The sequence below is a fragment of the Boleophthalmus pectinirostris genome, unplaced genomic scaffold (assembly GCF_026225935.1).
Source record: "Boleophthalmus pectinirostris isolate CB_2022bp ecotype Guang Dong unplaced genomic scaffold, ASM2622593v1 HiC_scaffold_7, whole genome shotgun sequence".
NCBI lineage: Eukaryota > Metazoa > Chordata > Actinopteri > Gobiiformes > Gobiidae > Boleophthalmus > Boleophthalmus pectinirostris.
Window position 1 is genome coordinate 37,384,794 of NW_026571473.1, and position 15,798 is coordinate 37,400,591.

The 15,798-nt window shown below is 42.1% G+C and overlaps 1 protein-coding gene across 1 annotated transcript in view; it reads right to left on the bottom strand.

Moving 5' to 3' along the window:
• Positions 1-3,802: 3,802 nt before the first annotated feature.
• The window catches only part of stil (STIL centriolar assembly protein), a 30,799-nt gene continuing 18,803 nt past the window's right edge, over positions 3,803-15,798 (bottom strand). Inside the window, 5 exon segments of the mRNA XM_055165254.1 lie at positions 3,803-4,509; positions 4,512-4,734; positions 8,312-8,691; positions 10,717-10,810; positions 14,819-15,059. Of these exon segments, the coding sequence (XP_055021229.1) occupies positions 4,132-4,509; positions 4,512-4,734; positions 8,312-8,691; positions 10,717-10,810; positions 14,819-15,059 (1,316 nt within the window). The 3' untranslated portion in view covers positions 3,803-4,131.

Genomic DNA, 15,798 nt, shown 5'->3' on the forward strand with positions numbered 1-15,798 from the left:
TCAAACTACCCCCCGGTAGTTTGAAACCTTTACACTGGGGCATTACGCCCCTGGTAGGGTCTCCCGTGGCAAACAGGTCCTAGGTGACGGGGCAGACTAAGAGCAGTTCACAACACCCTTATGAACTTAGAAATAGCGAGGACCGTGACGTCGCCCGGTATGGAGCAGCCGGGGCCTGGGGTTGGGGCTCGAATGCGAGCGCCTTGTTATGCTTTTTTAAAACAACATGAATGTACCAACCACATCCTGAAAATTCATGTTTGTTTTCTTCAAACTGTCTGTTGAGCCCAAGTCTCCATGAACAGACTTTTGTTTTACTGTAGAGATGCAAAGACAAAGATGTTTTGTCTGCTAAAAAACACAAAAAGTCCAGTCTTTCCTTAACCAAATTAAAAATATTATTGATGGAGAAATGATTTTTATATGAGATCACTGCTGCTTTAAATTATGTTCACTCTACTTTTAGTGTCATATTGTTTAGTCCTGGTTTAGTCCTGGTTTAGACCTGGTTTTAGATCTGGTTTAGTCCTGATTTAGTCCTGGTTTAGCCCAAAATGTGAAAACAGGAAAATTACCTTTTTCTTTTCTTTCTTTATTTCCACTGCTTCTTTCCGTAGTTCACCAGCAGAAGACTAGAACTTGTTTTTCATGAATCTAAACAACCTCAAATGTCTCTGAAACACCACACAGATCCACCAACATGACGTACATCTGTCCCCAACGACTCAAATCCAAACACGAGGCTCCAAAATAAGAATAAAACATCTATACACTTTATTAGAAATGATAAATTATAAAAGCAAAATCTCAGGGAAAATATATAAAACACTTAAAACACAAAGAAACAGGCACACGTAAACAAAACAAAACAAAAAAAGAGGCAGATTTCCTACAAACGTTAAAAGCACCATTAATCTTCAACACGTCCACACTCCGGGCTGCGACCACACTGTGGGGAAACGACCGCGATTCTCAAAAAAATGAACACTTCTTGAGTTAATACTGGGATTTTGCGGTTAATTTTGTGCATTTTCTGTCATTTGAAACTAAAACAAACACTTTGAAATTCTGCTTTCTCCTTAAAACGCCCTGATCTTTCGTGCTAGATTTACTGTCGTATTGCAATGAAAAGGAGCAAAGCATCATGGTCTTTGTAGTCTTTGTTGGCTGCTGTAACAGAACCGTGACGAACGAGCTCGTGGTTTTATAAATTGTAAATTGAGAAGTCACGTTAGTTAAAATAATCCTTCATTTTAAGTGCCACGTTTGAAATACGTCAATAAAGTTTAGGTTTAGTTAAAAAATAAAAATAAAAAGCAGATTCCAACTAAACACGCAACGGAATTTGGCAGATTAATTTCACACGATTGTAGTTCGGCTTTGAGATTTTAGAATCTACAAAAACCTCAACTACAAACTAATTTAAAAGGTGCATTCGTAAATTTTTATAATAAATTGGCAGATATGAAAATTCAATCAAATTTTTTGTAACACTAAATGGATTTCACAAAACTAAATTCTGGCAGCGCATTTCCTAAAACGAAACTTCTAATTATTAAAAGAAATTAATAATTGCCCAATGTGTCTTTCCTTTAAAAATAAATAAATAAAGAAAAGAAAAGGAAAAAAAAAAAAAAGAAAAATAATTCAATAAATTTTTTGTAACACTAAATGGATTTCACAAAACTAAATTCTGGCAGCGCATTTCCTAAAACAAAACTTCTAATTATTAAAAGAAATTAATAATTGCCCAATGTGTCTTTCCTTTAAAAAAAATAAATAAAATAAAATAAATAAATAATAATAATAAAATAAAATAAAAAAAGGAAAAAAAAAAAAAAAATTGAAAAAAAATTCAATACATTTTTTGTAACACTAAATGGATTTCACAAAACTAAATTCTGGCAGCGCATTTCTTAAAAGGAAACTTCTAATAATTAAAAAGAAATGAATAATTGCCCAATGTGTCTTTCCTTTAAAAATAAATAAAATAAAAAATAAAAAATAAAATAAAATTAAAAAAAAAAAAAGAAAAAAAAAAAAAAAAAAAAAAAAAAAAAAAAAAAAAAAAAAAACGCACACCAGTTTCTGTAGAAGTGCAAATGCAAGGAGCAGTCAAATAAAAGTGAAAAATGCATTTGGACATCTGCCATCTGAGTGTGTTATGCATTTTATTTATTTTTTTTTCCACTTTTATCGTGCTTCATCATGCCGTGTCTCAGCTACTGCCATGTTTTTATTTCATGTGTCTTTTATGTAAATGGCTCTGTGAAAAAGCAGCAGCTCCTTCAGTCCAAATGCAGCCTCATGAATGTTAAAAGTAAAAATGTTAAAGGTCTCGTATTACGCAAAATTGACTCTTGTGAGCTTCAAGTCGTGTTATGACGTTTCCTCGTCAAAAACAAACCTGGAGTTGTGTTTTGTTTCATTCACACCTTTATTATCAGTCTGTCTGTATCTCCAAATCTCAAAATGCTCATGTAGTGGTAGTTTTCAAGTGAACAGCTCCTTTTTACCTTTTGTTCAGTAAAGATTGGAGATAAAATTATTCCGGCCTTTCTGAAAGTCTAACTGACGACAGCGACGCAGAAGAGGAAGCGGCGCGACGTTTACCTCCGGAGGTCGAGGAGTTGTTCAGAAGTGACACCGAGGATGAAGAATTGAATGGATTTAGTGATTTGGAGTGAGATGGAGAGTTTGTTAAACTTGTTCTGTTCTGTTGTTTATGTTATAGTTTATCTGAAGAACTGTTCATATGTGACGTTAACAGTCTGTTCTTCTCTCTTCTATTGTTATACACGCATCACGAATTTCGGACTTCCGGTCACTGCGCAATGCATACTGGGAAGGATTTTCAAAAAAAGTGAGAACCAATTGTCAAAGTCGATCTTTTCAAGTCTTTTGAACCATATGACTTTTGTTTCTGGTTCTGATATTGTCATATTTCAGTTTTGGGATTCGGACATCGTAATTGCGTGGTTGTTCGATGTTCTAACAGCAGAAAAACGGGCTTTGGACGTTTGCGAACTCCATAAATGCAAAAGTGAATCAGATGTGTGTGACTCAAACCTCCGTTCAAACTGTTTCTCTTCCCAACAAAATTGAAAAATAGTGAAAGGTGAAGGTGATGGGCAGGATTGATCCACAGGAAGAACCAAAAAGGAAACATTTGACTGACTAAATCATCCTGAGTTTGCAGAGAACATTTTGTATGTGGAGCGACAACAAAGTGGGATCCTGTTTGTTAATGTAGAGGAGCAGAAGACAAACAGACTGAGCTGCACTTTCTTGTTCTTGTTGTTTTACAGCAACATCACGTCTTGGTCTCTTTGCAGTGGAAGGTGTTTCTTGGTGAACAGCTGGAGTCTTTCGCTTTGGCGTTGACTTTTTAAATTCGTAAACACGACTAAGCGAGGGATCGGGATTTTGCTTTGTTGTCGCTCCACAAACAAAATGTTCTCTGCAAACTCGGGATGATTTCTTAGGCAGTCAGAGGTTTCCTTTTTGGTTCTTCCTGTGGCTCAATCCTGCCCATCACCTTCACCTTTCACTATTTTTCAATTCCGTTGGAAAGAGAAACAGTTTGAACAGAGGTTTGCAGTCACACACATCTTCCGAAGCCCATTTCTCGAGTTGTTTTCCGCTGTTAGGATCCAACAACCACACAATTACGATGTCTGAATCCCAAAACTAAAATATGACAATATCAGAACCAGAAACAAAAGCGATACGGTTCAAAAGACTTGAAAAGATCGACTTTGACAATAGACACATCCCACTGGGAAAACAAACAATCATCTTTTTCGGAAAATTCTTCCCAGTGTGCATTACGCGATGACCAGAAGTCCGAAATTTGTGATGCATTTATTACTATAACTTCACTTTCCAAGGTTCCTGGTCTCTGATTTTATAAAATAAATTTACCCCAAAAAGTGCGACTAAAACTCAGAATAAAAATAATTCAAACATGTTTTTTCAGGGTTGAGAAATTTAAAGCGAGAAATTCAGTGATATTTAAAATTAAAAACCTGAGCTGCCACTGTAAATGAGTAAAAGTTTTCCTATAAATTCATGTGTTTCCCTTTGTTCCAGTGTGGTCGCAGCCGCCAGTTTTCCTCATTTTAAAGTCCTTCAGAAAAGTTTGGGAAGCTGCCTCAGTCGGCTCAGATCCAGAATATTCCCCACCGATCCCTGGCTCTCCGCGGTTTGCCTCTTCCTCCTCGCGTTCTCCTTTTCGTCGTCTTCTTCTTCTTCTCCTCCGCGGTTTTGTCCATTTCTCGCCAGGAGCTGCATCTTGGGCTTGAGCTCGCGGATCAGCTGACTCTGCGGCAAAAGCGCTTCGCAAAACGGCCGCTCTTTCGCTTCCCGTTCTGCTTCCTTTTCTTCTTCCTCCTCGTCCTCGTCCTCGCTCTCCTCTTCGATGAGCCCGTAGCGTTTCATGTACTTGCGCGTGGCGAGGGACATGTTGCTGGGGGACAGGATGGTGATGTCGGTGGAGGCGGAGGAGGAGAGGGCGGCGTGGCGAGGGCGAGGGCGAGGGCGGGGGCGCGTTTGGGGTTGTGCGCGGCGAGCGAGAGGCGGGTGAGCTGCTGGTCGGAGAGGTAGCGCAGGGCGATGGCGTTGGCCTCCAGGCTCAGGTCGGAGCTGGAGGACGGGTGGGGGGGGAGGGCGAGCGAGGCGGACGGGGCGGAGAGACGGGAGACGACGGCGGCCGGGTTTATACAGGCCAGAGTGCTGCAGGGACAGACAGAGGCAGGGGGGTTAGAACATGCAACAGGTTTAAGTTACAAACAGAACAAAACTACTGTCATTTCAGGACTATAAACCACTACTTTTTTCTCACACTTTGAACCCTGTGGCTTAAACAATGAGAGGGTGAGAGATAGAGATGGGCATGATTAATCGGTTAATTGCTCATTAAGAATTTCATCGATTATGTTCATTTTAATCGACAAACCGAACGTATGTTGCTGTGTGTATCGTGACCAAACAGGTGTGTACATGTGTCTCTGCATCAGAAGGAGCGAGACACAAACAGTGGGTCAGTCTGTAACGAACCGAAGCACAAATGTGGATTTAACGATGATTTGTACAAGAAATTCCACACTTTCCGCACAGTGTATAAAGCAGCACATATGTTTCTGTGTCCAGTGGGAAAAAGTTTTCCAGGTGAGAGTCGCTCAATGTGGATGACGAGGCCCCGCCCCCCTCCCCCCGTACGGTGTCCTGGTTTTGACAAACGCAAATCTGGTCACACTGACCTGTATTCACCTGAGTCATGTCTTTTAATCCAACAGAAATTGAACCACATCAGTGACACAAGAGCTGGAGTTTTATCTTCACTTAGTTTATGCAAATTAGTGATGTGGTTTTAAGTTTTGTTTCTGTGAGATTTGAACAAAACTGAATTAAACACATTATAATGTCAAACGGGCTGATGTGGCTCTAGAGTCGTTACGGTTTATATGTCGTAAAGTTGAATTTATTTATGCAGATTAGTAGTGCAGATAGTAATAATAATGATGATCATTTTAATATAAAAACATTAATGATTAAATCGATAATCGATCGTTAATTCTTCCGACGACCGATTAAGAAAATTTCATCGAATGTCCATCCCTATTGAAAGACCAAGACCTCTGAGGGTTGAGACCAAGACCAGACCGAGACCACGGCCCATCAAGACCAAATCGAGACCATCTTTATCGTTTATTTGTATTTTACAGTTATTCTGACACATATATATCAATGTTTTTATAAATCTGTCTCCATTTTATCTGATTAATATTCATTTAGGCTTCAAATAAGCCAAACAAACTGTACTGCACTGAGCGTAATAGTCCGATGAGGTTCGTTTGGTCTTTCGATAATTTATGTTTTTAGGTTCTTTTTTCAGACCTAGAGTGTTATTTCATACCTGACAGTTTCGACTGCTCACTGTGGTTTTCCTCAGAGTCACGTGATGTTGCTGTGACGTGTTGTTCAGCTGATTTAAACAGGTTCTGGCGCCGTCTTCCTACCGGTGGAGGCAGGACGACAGCGCCACCTGCAGTCTGACTTCCTCAGGACAGTATCCCAGGTGTGTGAGAGTAAAAAAGACATCATTGGGACAGAGGAAAACAAACATCGTCGCTGGATTAAAGAGGCAATCGAAATACGGAAATGTGCCCACGGGACGATAAACCGGGACGAGGGGCTTTTTTACTCTCACACACACTTGGGATACAGTCCTGAGGAAGTCGGACTGCAGGTGGCGCTGTCGTCCTGCCTCCACCGGTAGGAAGACGGCGCCAAAACCTGTTTAAATCAGCTGAACGACACGTCACAGCAACATCACGTGACTCAGAGGAAGACCACAGTGAGCAGTCGAAACTGTCAGGTATGAAAACAAACTCTAGGTCTGAAAAAAGAACCTAAAAACATAAATGTACTGCCCTGAAACACTGCAGCCCTTTTTTGGAGCCTCACCCACAGTTTGAGAACTTTAAGCCAACTTCTACTGGCACTTTACAGAAAACTGAAGAGAGTGAATTTTTAGCCTTTGCACATTTACCAAACGCACGTCATGAAAAACACAGATTTATGTGGCAAACTTCAGCCCGCATATCGCTGTAGGCCTGCTGTGCCGACACTGAAGCGCAAATTTTGATTAGTTTCTGCTTCATGTTTCGTCTTGCCCTTCCAATCAGCGCAAACTAAACACTGAGCCAGTATCCACTATGAGCAGGGAGGAGAGAGCGTGAAAAGGCGAGGAGCGGTGCGCTGACGTGAGGCGGATGGACAGGTAGGATGTTTTAAAAAGTTTAACCTGCCCTGTGATACACGCTGGAACATGAGGGTGTAGGCTGTGCGGACAAACTGCGCACTGAGAGCTTGTGTTTGTGATGTGAAGCGCAGTGTCCGCGGACTCCAGACGAGCGCACAGGCTGCAGTAAGGGCAAGGGTACAGCACGATTCACAGGTTAGGTCAGGTATAGTGCAATAAAAACACCACCTGCTTTTGTTTTAGTATATTTTTGGCTAAAATGTACTTGCAGGGCCTTTAAAGAGTACTTGCCTATATTTTAAAAGAGAGAAACAGAGACCCAGGGGCCAAATTTGAATCTGTGTATCATTCGTTCATTCGTTTTTCAATATAAAACCAAAAATAAGAAAACGACAAAACAGCAATTTTCTTCATTATTTGTCTCCAAAACCAAAATGAAAAAAACAGATAATGATTCATTTTTTCAGTTTTCAATTTTGTGTTTAAATGAAAAATGGAAAAAACGGATAACGACCGTTTCCCGTTTACGTGACTTCCGTGACTGCGATGCCGGACTTCTGCACCGAATACGGACTGAACCAGGACTGATCCAGGTCCGGGACCACACCAGGACCACAGCAGACTCTGAGCTTTGACTCCGAGCCTCCGCGGGGTCCGAGCCTCAGCTTCGAGTTCCGGTCCTGCCGTGGGCTCTGAGCCTCCGTCTGGTCCCGGTCTCAGTCCCTGGTCTGGTCCGGTCTGGTTCCAGTCTGGTCCTGGTCCCGGACCTGGATCAGTCCTGGATCAGTCCTGGTTCAGTCCTGGTTTCAGTCCTGGTTCAGTCCTGGTTCAGTCCTGGTTCAGTCCTGGTTCAGTCCGGCATCGCAGTTTAAGTCATGTAAACGGGAAAGGGTCATTATCCGTTTTTCCCATTTTTCATTTAAACACAAAATCAAAAATTGAAAAAACGAATCGTTATTTTTTTTTGTTGTTGTTTTGGAGACAAATAATGAAGAAAACTGTTGTGTTTTTGTTTTCTTATTTTCAGTTTTATATTGAAAAATGAATGAATGAAACACGGATTAATTTGGCCCGTGATATAATTATATTTGACTAGACTATAGACTATAGAGACATTATTTATTTAAAATGTTATTATTTTATATTTTGTTTGTTCTGGATTCAGTGTTTAAGCAAAACTACTATTAAACATTTATTTTAACAAGAAAAAATGTAACATCACATATCACGAAAGAAGAGAAAACATGCAGATGTTGTTGAAAATTTTCAATAAATAGTTTGGGCCACGACTTAGTCCGAGTTTTTAATTTTGGCCTTTGTGAATTTGATTTTGACTCCACTGCTTTAAAATAATATTACTAAAACTTTGCTATTTGTGATTTGAGAAATTGCAGTCGCGATGCAGCTAAACTACGAAAACACCAACAGGTCACTCTTCTCCGCCGTTGTGATCACATCGAATTTAAAGGAAAGTTTCAAATATCAGTATCAGAGGTGGAAAAAGTCGAATCGTACGTAATAATAAAGAGGATTTTGAGTCCTTACCCGGCGCTCTCCACGGCTTTGGCTCTGGCTCGCTCTCCCTCGCTCAGCTCCTGTTTGTCCAGGTTCACCCCGAGCTGCTGCAGTCTCCTCAAGGTGGCGCTCACGACCACGTCCTCCCCACCTCGATCGGCGGCTCTCGGGGACTGCTTCTTTTTCTTATTCTTCTTGGACCCCTGCGCCGGAGCCAAGACCTGAGCCGGACTCTGGACTGGACTGTGGACCTGACCTGGTGCCGAAGAGGAGGAGGAGGAGGAGAGGGAGGAGTGAGCCGGAGACTGCGTGCGTTCAAGACTCTTCCTCCGAGTCTCTTCGTCCTGTTTGGGCTCTTTCACTTCCTGTTTGGACGGTTCTTCCTCTCGCAGGCGACTGTTGAGCTGCGTCTGAAAAGCAAAAAACAAAACGTCAGGAACCACGAAAGCGTCAGAATTAAAAGCAGAAACACCAGGAGCAACAGAGGGATTATCATGAATGTTTTGTGATTCTGGTTTTCAAATGTGATGTAGATCTGCCTTTTGATTAAGATTTTGAGGGGCAAAAAAGCTCAGCACATTCACAACAAAACTGAACTGATCACTAATCAATAAAGCAAAGCCGTCTATAGTGTCGTAGTATTCGAGACCGGTCTTGGTCTTGAGACTGGCCTCGAGACCGCTTTTTTACACTCTTGGTTTCGTCTCTGACTCAAGGGCATTTGGACTCGGTCTTGTTTCAGTCTTGAGGGTACTTGTCTCGGTCTCGTCTCGGTCTCGTCTCGGTCTCGAAGGCGCTTGTCTCGATCTCGTCTGTGTCTCGTCTCTCGGTCTCGTCTCGGTCTCGTCTCGGTCTAGTCTCGGTCTAGTCTCGGTCTAGTCTCGGTCTAGTCTCGGTCTAGTCTCAGTTTTGAAGGCGTTTGTCTCACTCTTGAAGGCACTTGTCTCAGTCTAGTCTCGGTCTCGTCTCGGTCTCGTCTCGGGTCTCGGTCTCGTCTCGGTCTCGTCTCGGTCTCGTCTCGGTCTAGTCTCGGTCTCGTCTCGGTCTAGTCTCGGTCTAGTCTCGGTCTAGTCTCGCTCTTGAAGGCGCTTGTCTCACTCTTGTCTCACTCTTGTCTCGGTCTTGTCTCGGTCTTGTCTCGGTCTTGTCTCGGTCTTGTCTCGGTCTTGTCTCGGTTCTCTGTCTCACTCTCTCTCGGTCTCTGTCTCTCGGTCTCTTGTCTCGTCTTGTCTTGTCTTGTCTCACTCTTGTCTCACTCTTGTCTCACTCTTGTCTCGGTCTTGTCTCGGTCTCTTGTCTCGGTCTTGTCTCGGTCTTGTCTCGGTCTAGTCTCGGTCTAGTCTCGGTCTAGTCTCGGTCTAGTCTCGGTCTAGTCTCAGTTTTGAAGGCGTTTGTCTCGCTCTTGAAGGCACTCGTCTCGGTCTCGTCTCGGTCTCGAAGGAGCTTGTCTGCGTTGTCTCGGTCTCATGTCGTCTCGTTCTCATCCCGGTCTTGAAGGAGCTCGTCTCAGTCTCGTCTCAGTCTCGTCTCAGTCTCGTCTCAGTCTCTCAGTCTCAGTCTCAGTCTCGTCTCAGTCTCGTCTCAGTCTCGTCTCAGTCTCGTCTCAGTCTCGTCTCAGTCTCGTCTCAGTGACGTCACAGACTCGAGGTCTGGCATTCGACGAGTGCCATCATATTTCATTACATTTGGTTAAATGTGCAGGGGCTAAATATCACAGGAAAACCAGCTAGATAATGTAACTGTAAATATTATGAATATTTAAATATGTAAATATTGATTCACTTTGAAGTCGTTTTCTATAAAGTTTCAGTGGAAGTTCTCTTAAAGAAGGGGTTTTCAAACTCTGGTTCAGGGTCCAAGAAAGGGGCACAGAGTGTTTCAGGACAGTACAGTCTGCTTGTCTTATTTTAGGCCTAAATGAACATTAACCTGATAATATGAAGCTAGTGAAAAGCAGGGGGGGTGAGCGATGAATGTGGCTTGGAGGAAAGAAGTAAAGGCAGCGGTTCATAAAAACAACGATATAAATGTGCCAGAATAACTGTAAAATACAAATAAATATAGGAAATGACAAAGATGGTCTTGATTTGGTCTCGATCATATCTGGGTCTCAACCTTTTAAAGTCTTGGTCTTGTCTCGTCTTGACTATGACATTAGCCATCTACAGTGTTTTTGAGAATATGAACCGCAAAACATTACTATCCAATCATCTATTGTTTCTGAACTCACTGCATAGAATTGTGATTTAAGTTATAATAAAAAATCTGTTTTATATAGCTCTTTTCTGGACTTTACAGAGCTTTATTCATTCACTCCCCACTCGTTATGAACTAAATATTATGATTGTTCCACAGTTGGGCAAAACTATGGGACGAACTGCACAGCTCTAGATCATTAGTGTCGTACATACGCGCTGGTCAGAGTTTGATTTTACCATGAGGCTGTGGTAGAATCCGTCCGGTTGATCCTCCTGAGGGCCGTACATGCTCGCACTCTCTCCCAGAACAGGACTGTCCACACTGCTCAGGCTGAACACACAAATACACACAAGACAACACTTTACTCCTGTCAATATTTCTAGAAAAACCCTCCTGCCCATAGAACAACTCCTCATGTGCACCACTAGGGGGTCTGCAAAAGTGAGTGGCTGTGTTGCTATATCTTTTTGGTGCATTTTAATTGATTATTTTGTGTTAGAGTTGCAATCGTGTTGACATTTTCACTCTTTTGACGAGTAAAATGGGTCTTTTTCATATTCACTTCGCACAAACTTAGTGGAATTAATAGATTTGAGTGTCACAGCCATGATTTAGCCTTTGTTTTTCACTGAATCGTATCGAATCTGTTGGAAATATATCGTATAGAATCGGACTGAATCGGAAGAGCACTGTATCGAAAAACGTATACAGATGGAAATTAGCATTGCACATGTCCCTATTAAATTAAGTAAATAATTTTTAAAAGGCCTAGGTATCGTATTGGTAACTTCTTAATGATACTCAGTCATATTCAGCACCTACAGTTTTCAGAGAAGGTTGGATTTTTGCCTGTTTTCAGATCATAAACTTGTTCTCAGCTCAAAATCTTAAAACAGCATTTTAATCTTTAGCTTCAGCTCAATCCGTGTATCATTCGTTCATTCGTTTTTCAATATAAAACCAAAAAAAAAAAACGAATAAACAACAGTTTTCTTCATTATTTGTCTCCAAAATCAAAATGAAAAAAAACTGATAAAGATTTGTTTTTTCAGTTTTCAATTTTATGTTTGAATGAAAAATGGAAAAAAACGGATAACGAACGTTTCCCGGTGTGGTCCTGGACCTGGATCAGTCCTGGTTCTGTCCGTATGCAGCGCAAAAGTTCGGCATCGCAGTCACGAGAGTCACATAAACGGGAAATGTCTGTTATTCGTTTTTTCCATTTTTTCCAACAACATTTTTCTTCATGATTTGTCTCCAAAACCAAAATGAAAAAACAGATAATGATTCATTTTTTCAGTTTTCGATTTTGTGTTTGAATGAAAAATCGAAAAAATCGAAAAAATGGAAAAAACGAATAACGGACGTTTCCTGTTTATGTGACTCTCGTGACTGCGATGCCGAAATTCTACGCTGCATGTGGACTGAACCAGGTCCGGGACCACACCGGGACCAGACCGAGACCAGACCGGGACTGAGACAGAGACCAGAGCGAGACTCCGAGCTTTGACTCCAAGCCTCAGCCCTGACGTGGGCTCTGAGCCTCCGGTCTGGTCCCGGTCTGGTCCCGGTCGGAGTCCCGGTCCCGCTCTTAGTCCCGCTCTTAGTCCCGCTCTTAGTCCCGCTCTTAGTCCCGCTCTTAGTCCCGGTTCAGTCCGTATGCAGCTCAAAAATCCAACATCACAGTAACGGGAGTCACGTAAACGGGAAACGACCGTTATCCGTTTTTTCCATTTTTCATTTAAACACAAAATCGAAAACTGAAAAAATGAATCATTATCTGTTTTTTTTTTCATTTTGGTTTTGGAGACAAATAATGAAGAAGACTGTTGTTTTTTCGTTTTCTTCTTTTTTGATTTTATATTGAAAAACGAATGAACAAACGATACACGGACTCAGCTCTGCTCCGCTGTGGCTCCTCTCACTGTGATTGGTCAGAGGACGGTCTCATGTGGGAGGAGAGCGCCGCTGCTGCACAGACACTGGTTGTACTTCGCTGCTGAGACTAAACCTGCAGCGTGCGCCACTAAACTGGGCCCATGTTCACACCCGGGGAGTGGGAGCTGACAGCTTTGTTTCAGTTCTCACATTCTGTCTCCTTGATTGCTCAGTTGCTTAAACGGGTTATTTTAGATTTGTTTACTGGGAGGAAGAGCTCATCCAAAGTGTTGAGGAAAGTGTCGAGGCAGATTTGTGATGTCTGCGCTTTTATTTCTCCTCTGCAGTTTTCTACCTCCGTCAAGTTGGCCCCCATCAAACGCAAACCTACACAAAAACTATGTCAATCGTTTGTGCTGCTTTAATTTCTGAGGTATTAACGGCTTTTTTATTAGGTCAAATTGGGGTCAGCCAGCCCCCAGGAAGCTTCAAAATGCGTTAAAATTTCCCAAAATGGTCAATCGTTAATGCTTCGTTTGAGCTGCAAAAAGTTTCATTTGTGTGATTATGATTCTTAAAATATTAACAGTTTTATTTTCAGCCCATGACCTCATCCAGCCCCTCGAAATGTTAAACAGCCTCAAAACAGGCAGAAAATTATACGAATCGTTTGTATTTCGTTTGCGCTGTGACAATTTTCATTTGTGCGAGTATATTTCTAAAATGATTAATTATTATTTTTGTTGAAATAACATGACGTCATTTCCGCTCAGCTGACGTCAGCGGCTTTAACAAAACTCCACAAAACTAGTGAAGATAAACGATCTCAGAATGTGAAAAAGTCTGATAGTGTTGATCATTGTGCCTTGTAATCACAGCGCCGTTTGTTTACATTAGCATTTATTTAATTATAATTATGGAGATGCTCTGAGCAGCGAGTACAGCCAGAAGAGAGAGTCTGTAAAACTTCTGTCTCTGTCACAGTCTTTATCGAAGGTCAACGCAGACTCGCCGCGTGTTTTGGGAGCGGACTTTATTTCGTGTTTTCCTCGTTTGAGTAACATCGGCGCACCTGACAGGGCTTCTCTGTTTCATACTAATTGTTTTGCTTCCTGTTTACAGCTTCATCCTGCAGTTTTTCTAACATTACAGCAGTGGTCACAGCTTATGAAAAAAAAAAAAAAAAAACAAAAACAAGTCTGCGATAAAAAATAATGCCGTTAAAATTGTTTTGCCTTAACTCGTCAATAACGTGATATCTTTGACAGCACTAATAATAATAATAATACAGACTTTTCCACAGCCTGAGATCGTTTATCAGCACAAAACGACGCAGAAACACCATTTTAGAGCAGGGGTGCTCAATACGTCGATCGTGATCTACCAGTCGATCGCCAAGGTCGTGTCTCGTATCGGACTCGCGTTTGGACTCGGTCTTGTCTCTCACTCGAGGTCTGACACTCAACAAGTGTGATCATATTTCATTACGGCCGCTGCTGTTGGTAATAAACTTGTAGCGGGTGCAGGAGCGTGTGGGGCGTCTCAGTGCAGCCTGTGCGCTCATTTGAAACCCGCGGAGACTCTACGGCGCATCACAAACACACACGCTCCCTATGCACGGCTCGTCTGCGACAGCGTGTGCCCTCGTGTACCAGCGTGCATCACAGGGCAGGTTCAACTTCCTAAACATCCTACCTGTCCATCTGCCTCACGTCAGCACGCCGCCCCTCGCCTTTTCACGCTCTCGCTCCTTCCTGCGTACAGCGAACACAAGCCCCTCCCACAGTGCGGCTGATTAGAAGAGCAAGACCAAACGTGAAGCAAAAACCAGTCTAAATTTGTGTTCCAGTGTTGGCACAAAGCAGGTCTACAGCATAGAGCGGATCTACAGAACAGACCTACTGCCACATTTGGCTGAAGTTTGTCTAACAAAAGTGCACAAATGCATCTGTGTTTGTCACGATGTGCGTTTGGTTTGGTAAACGTGCAGAGGCTGGTAAATATCACTGCAAAACCAGAAAAGAATGAAACTCCAGTTTGGAACTTTAAAAAACAGGTTTAAAAATCTTCCTTCACTTTTTTCACAGTTTTGTGTAAAGTGCCAGAGGAAGTTCTCTTAAAGAAGAGGTTCTCAAACTGTGGGCGAGGGTCCAAAAAAGGGGCAGAGTGTTTCAGTGCAGTTTGCTTGGCTTTGTATTAGGTAGATCATTTTGACTTGGTCATTTTGTAAGTAGCTCACATGATGAAAAAGTGTGAGCACCTCTGTTTTAGAGCATTTTGAAGCTTCCTGAGGACTGACTGACCCCAATTCGACCTATAAAAGAATCGTTAATATCTCAAAAACTAAAGCAGCACAAACGATTGGCATAGTTTTTGTGTAGGTTTGCGTTTGAACTGTTTTTTTTTTTTTTTTTTTTTTATCTCCCCCTGGTGGACAGAAAGTGAGTCATATTTCTGTACCCGCTGTGAGCTGGAGTGGGTGAAGAGGGCTCGTCCGCTGCGGTCGCGTTGTTCCTCTGGGCGCCGAGCTCGGCCTGATCGCGTGACCCCGCTCTGGACGGGGGGCTGGCTCTGTGCGCGCTGCGGGGAGGGGACACGGCGCCCCCTACGGGAGCGACGGAGAGACAAAACAGAGAAGGAGGAGGAGAGGTGGAAGAGTCCCGGCGCAGGGTAGGAGGCTCGGGCCAGAACAGAGACGCTCCTGAACAAAGACAAAGACAGAACTTCTGAAGAACAGACGTTTTACACAAATTCAAAAGGAAATTCTACGTTACAAACAGTGTTGGGAAGGTGACTTTTAAAATGTATTCCCCTACAGATTACAGATTACATACTCCAAAATGTAGTTTGTAACGTAATCCATTAAATTACTTAAAGTGAGTAATGTAATCTGATTACTTTGGATTACTTGATTTACTGTAGAGAAGCAAAGACGAGGAAATCTTCACATCAGATGTTTTGTCTGTTAAAAGTCAATGAAAAAGCCCAGATTTTACTGAACCAGATTAAAAATATTATTGATAGAAGACGAGGAGACACGGTCCGCACAGCATGATTTAGTCCTGTTAAATCCTGTTTTAGACCTGGTTTAGACCTTGTTTACACCTGGTTTACACCTGGTTTACACCTGGTTTAGTTCTAGTTTAGTTCTGGTTTAGACCTGGTTTAGACCTGGTTTAGTTCTGGTTTAGACCTGGTTTAGACCTGGTTTAGACCTGGTTTTAGTCCTAATTTAGTCCCAGTTTAGACCTGGTTTGGACCTGGTTTTAGACCTGGTTTAGACCCAGTTTAGACCTGGTTTAGTCCCGATTTAGTCCTGGTTTAGACCTTGTGTGGTCCTGGTTTAGTCCTAATTTAATCCCAGTTTAGATCTGGTTTTAGACCTGGTTTAGTTTGAGACAATGAGTGGAATTACCAAAAAAAAACAAAAAACAAAATAA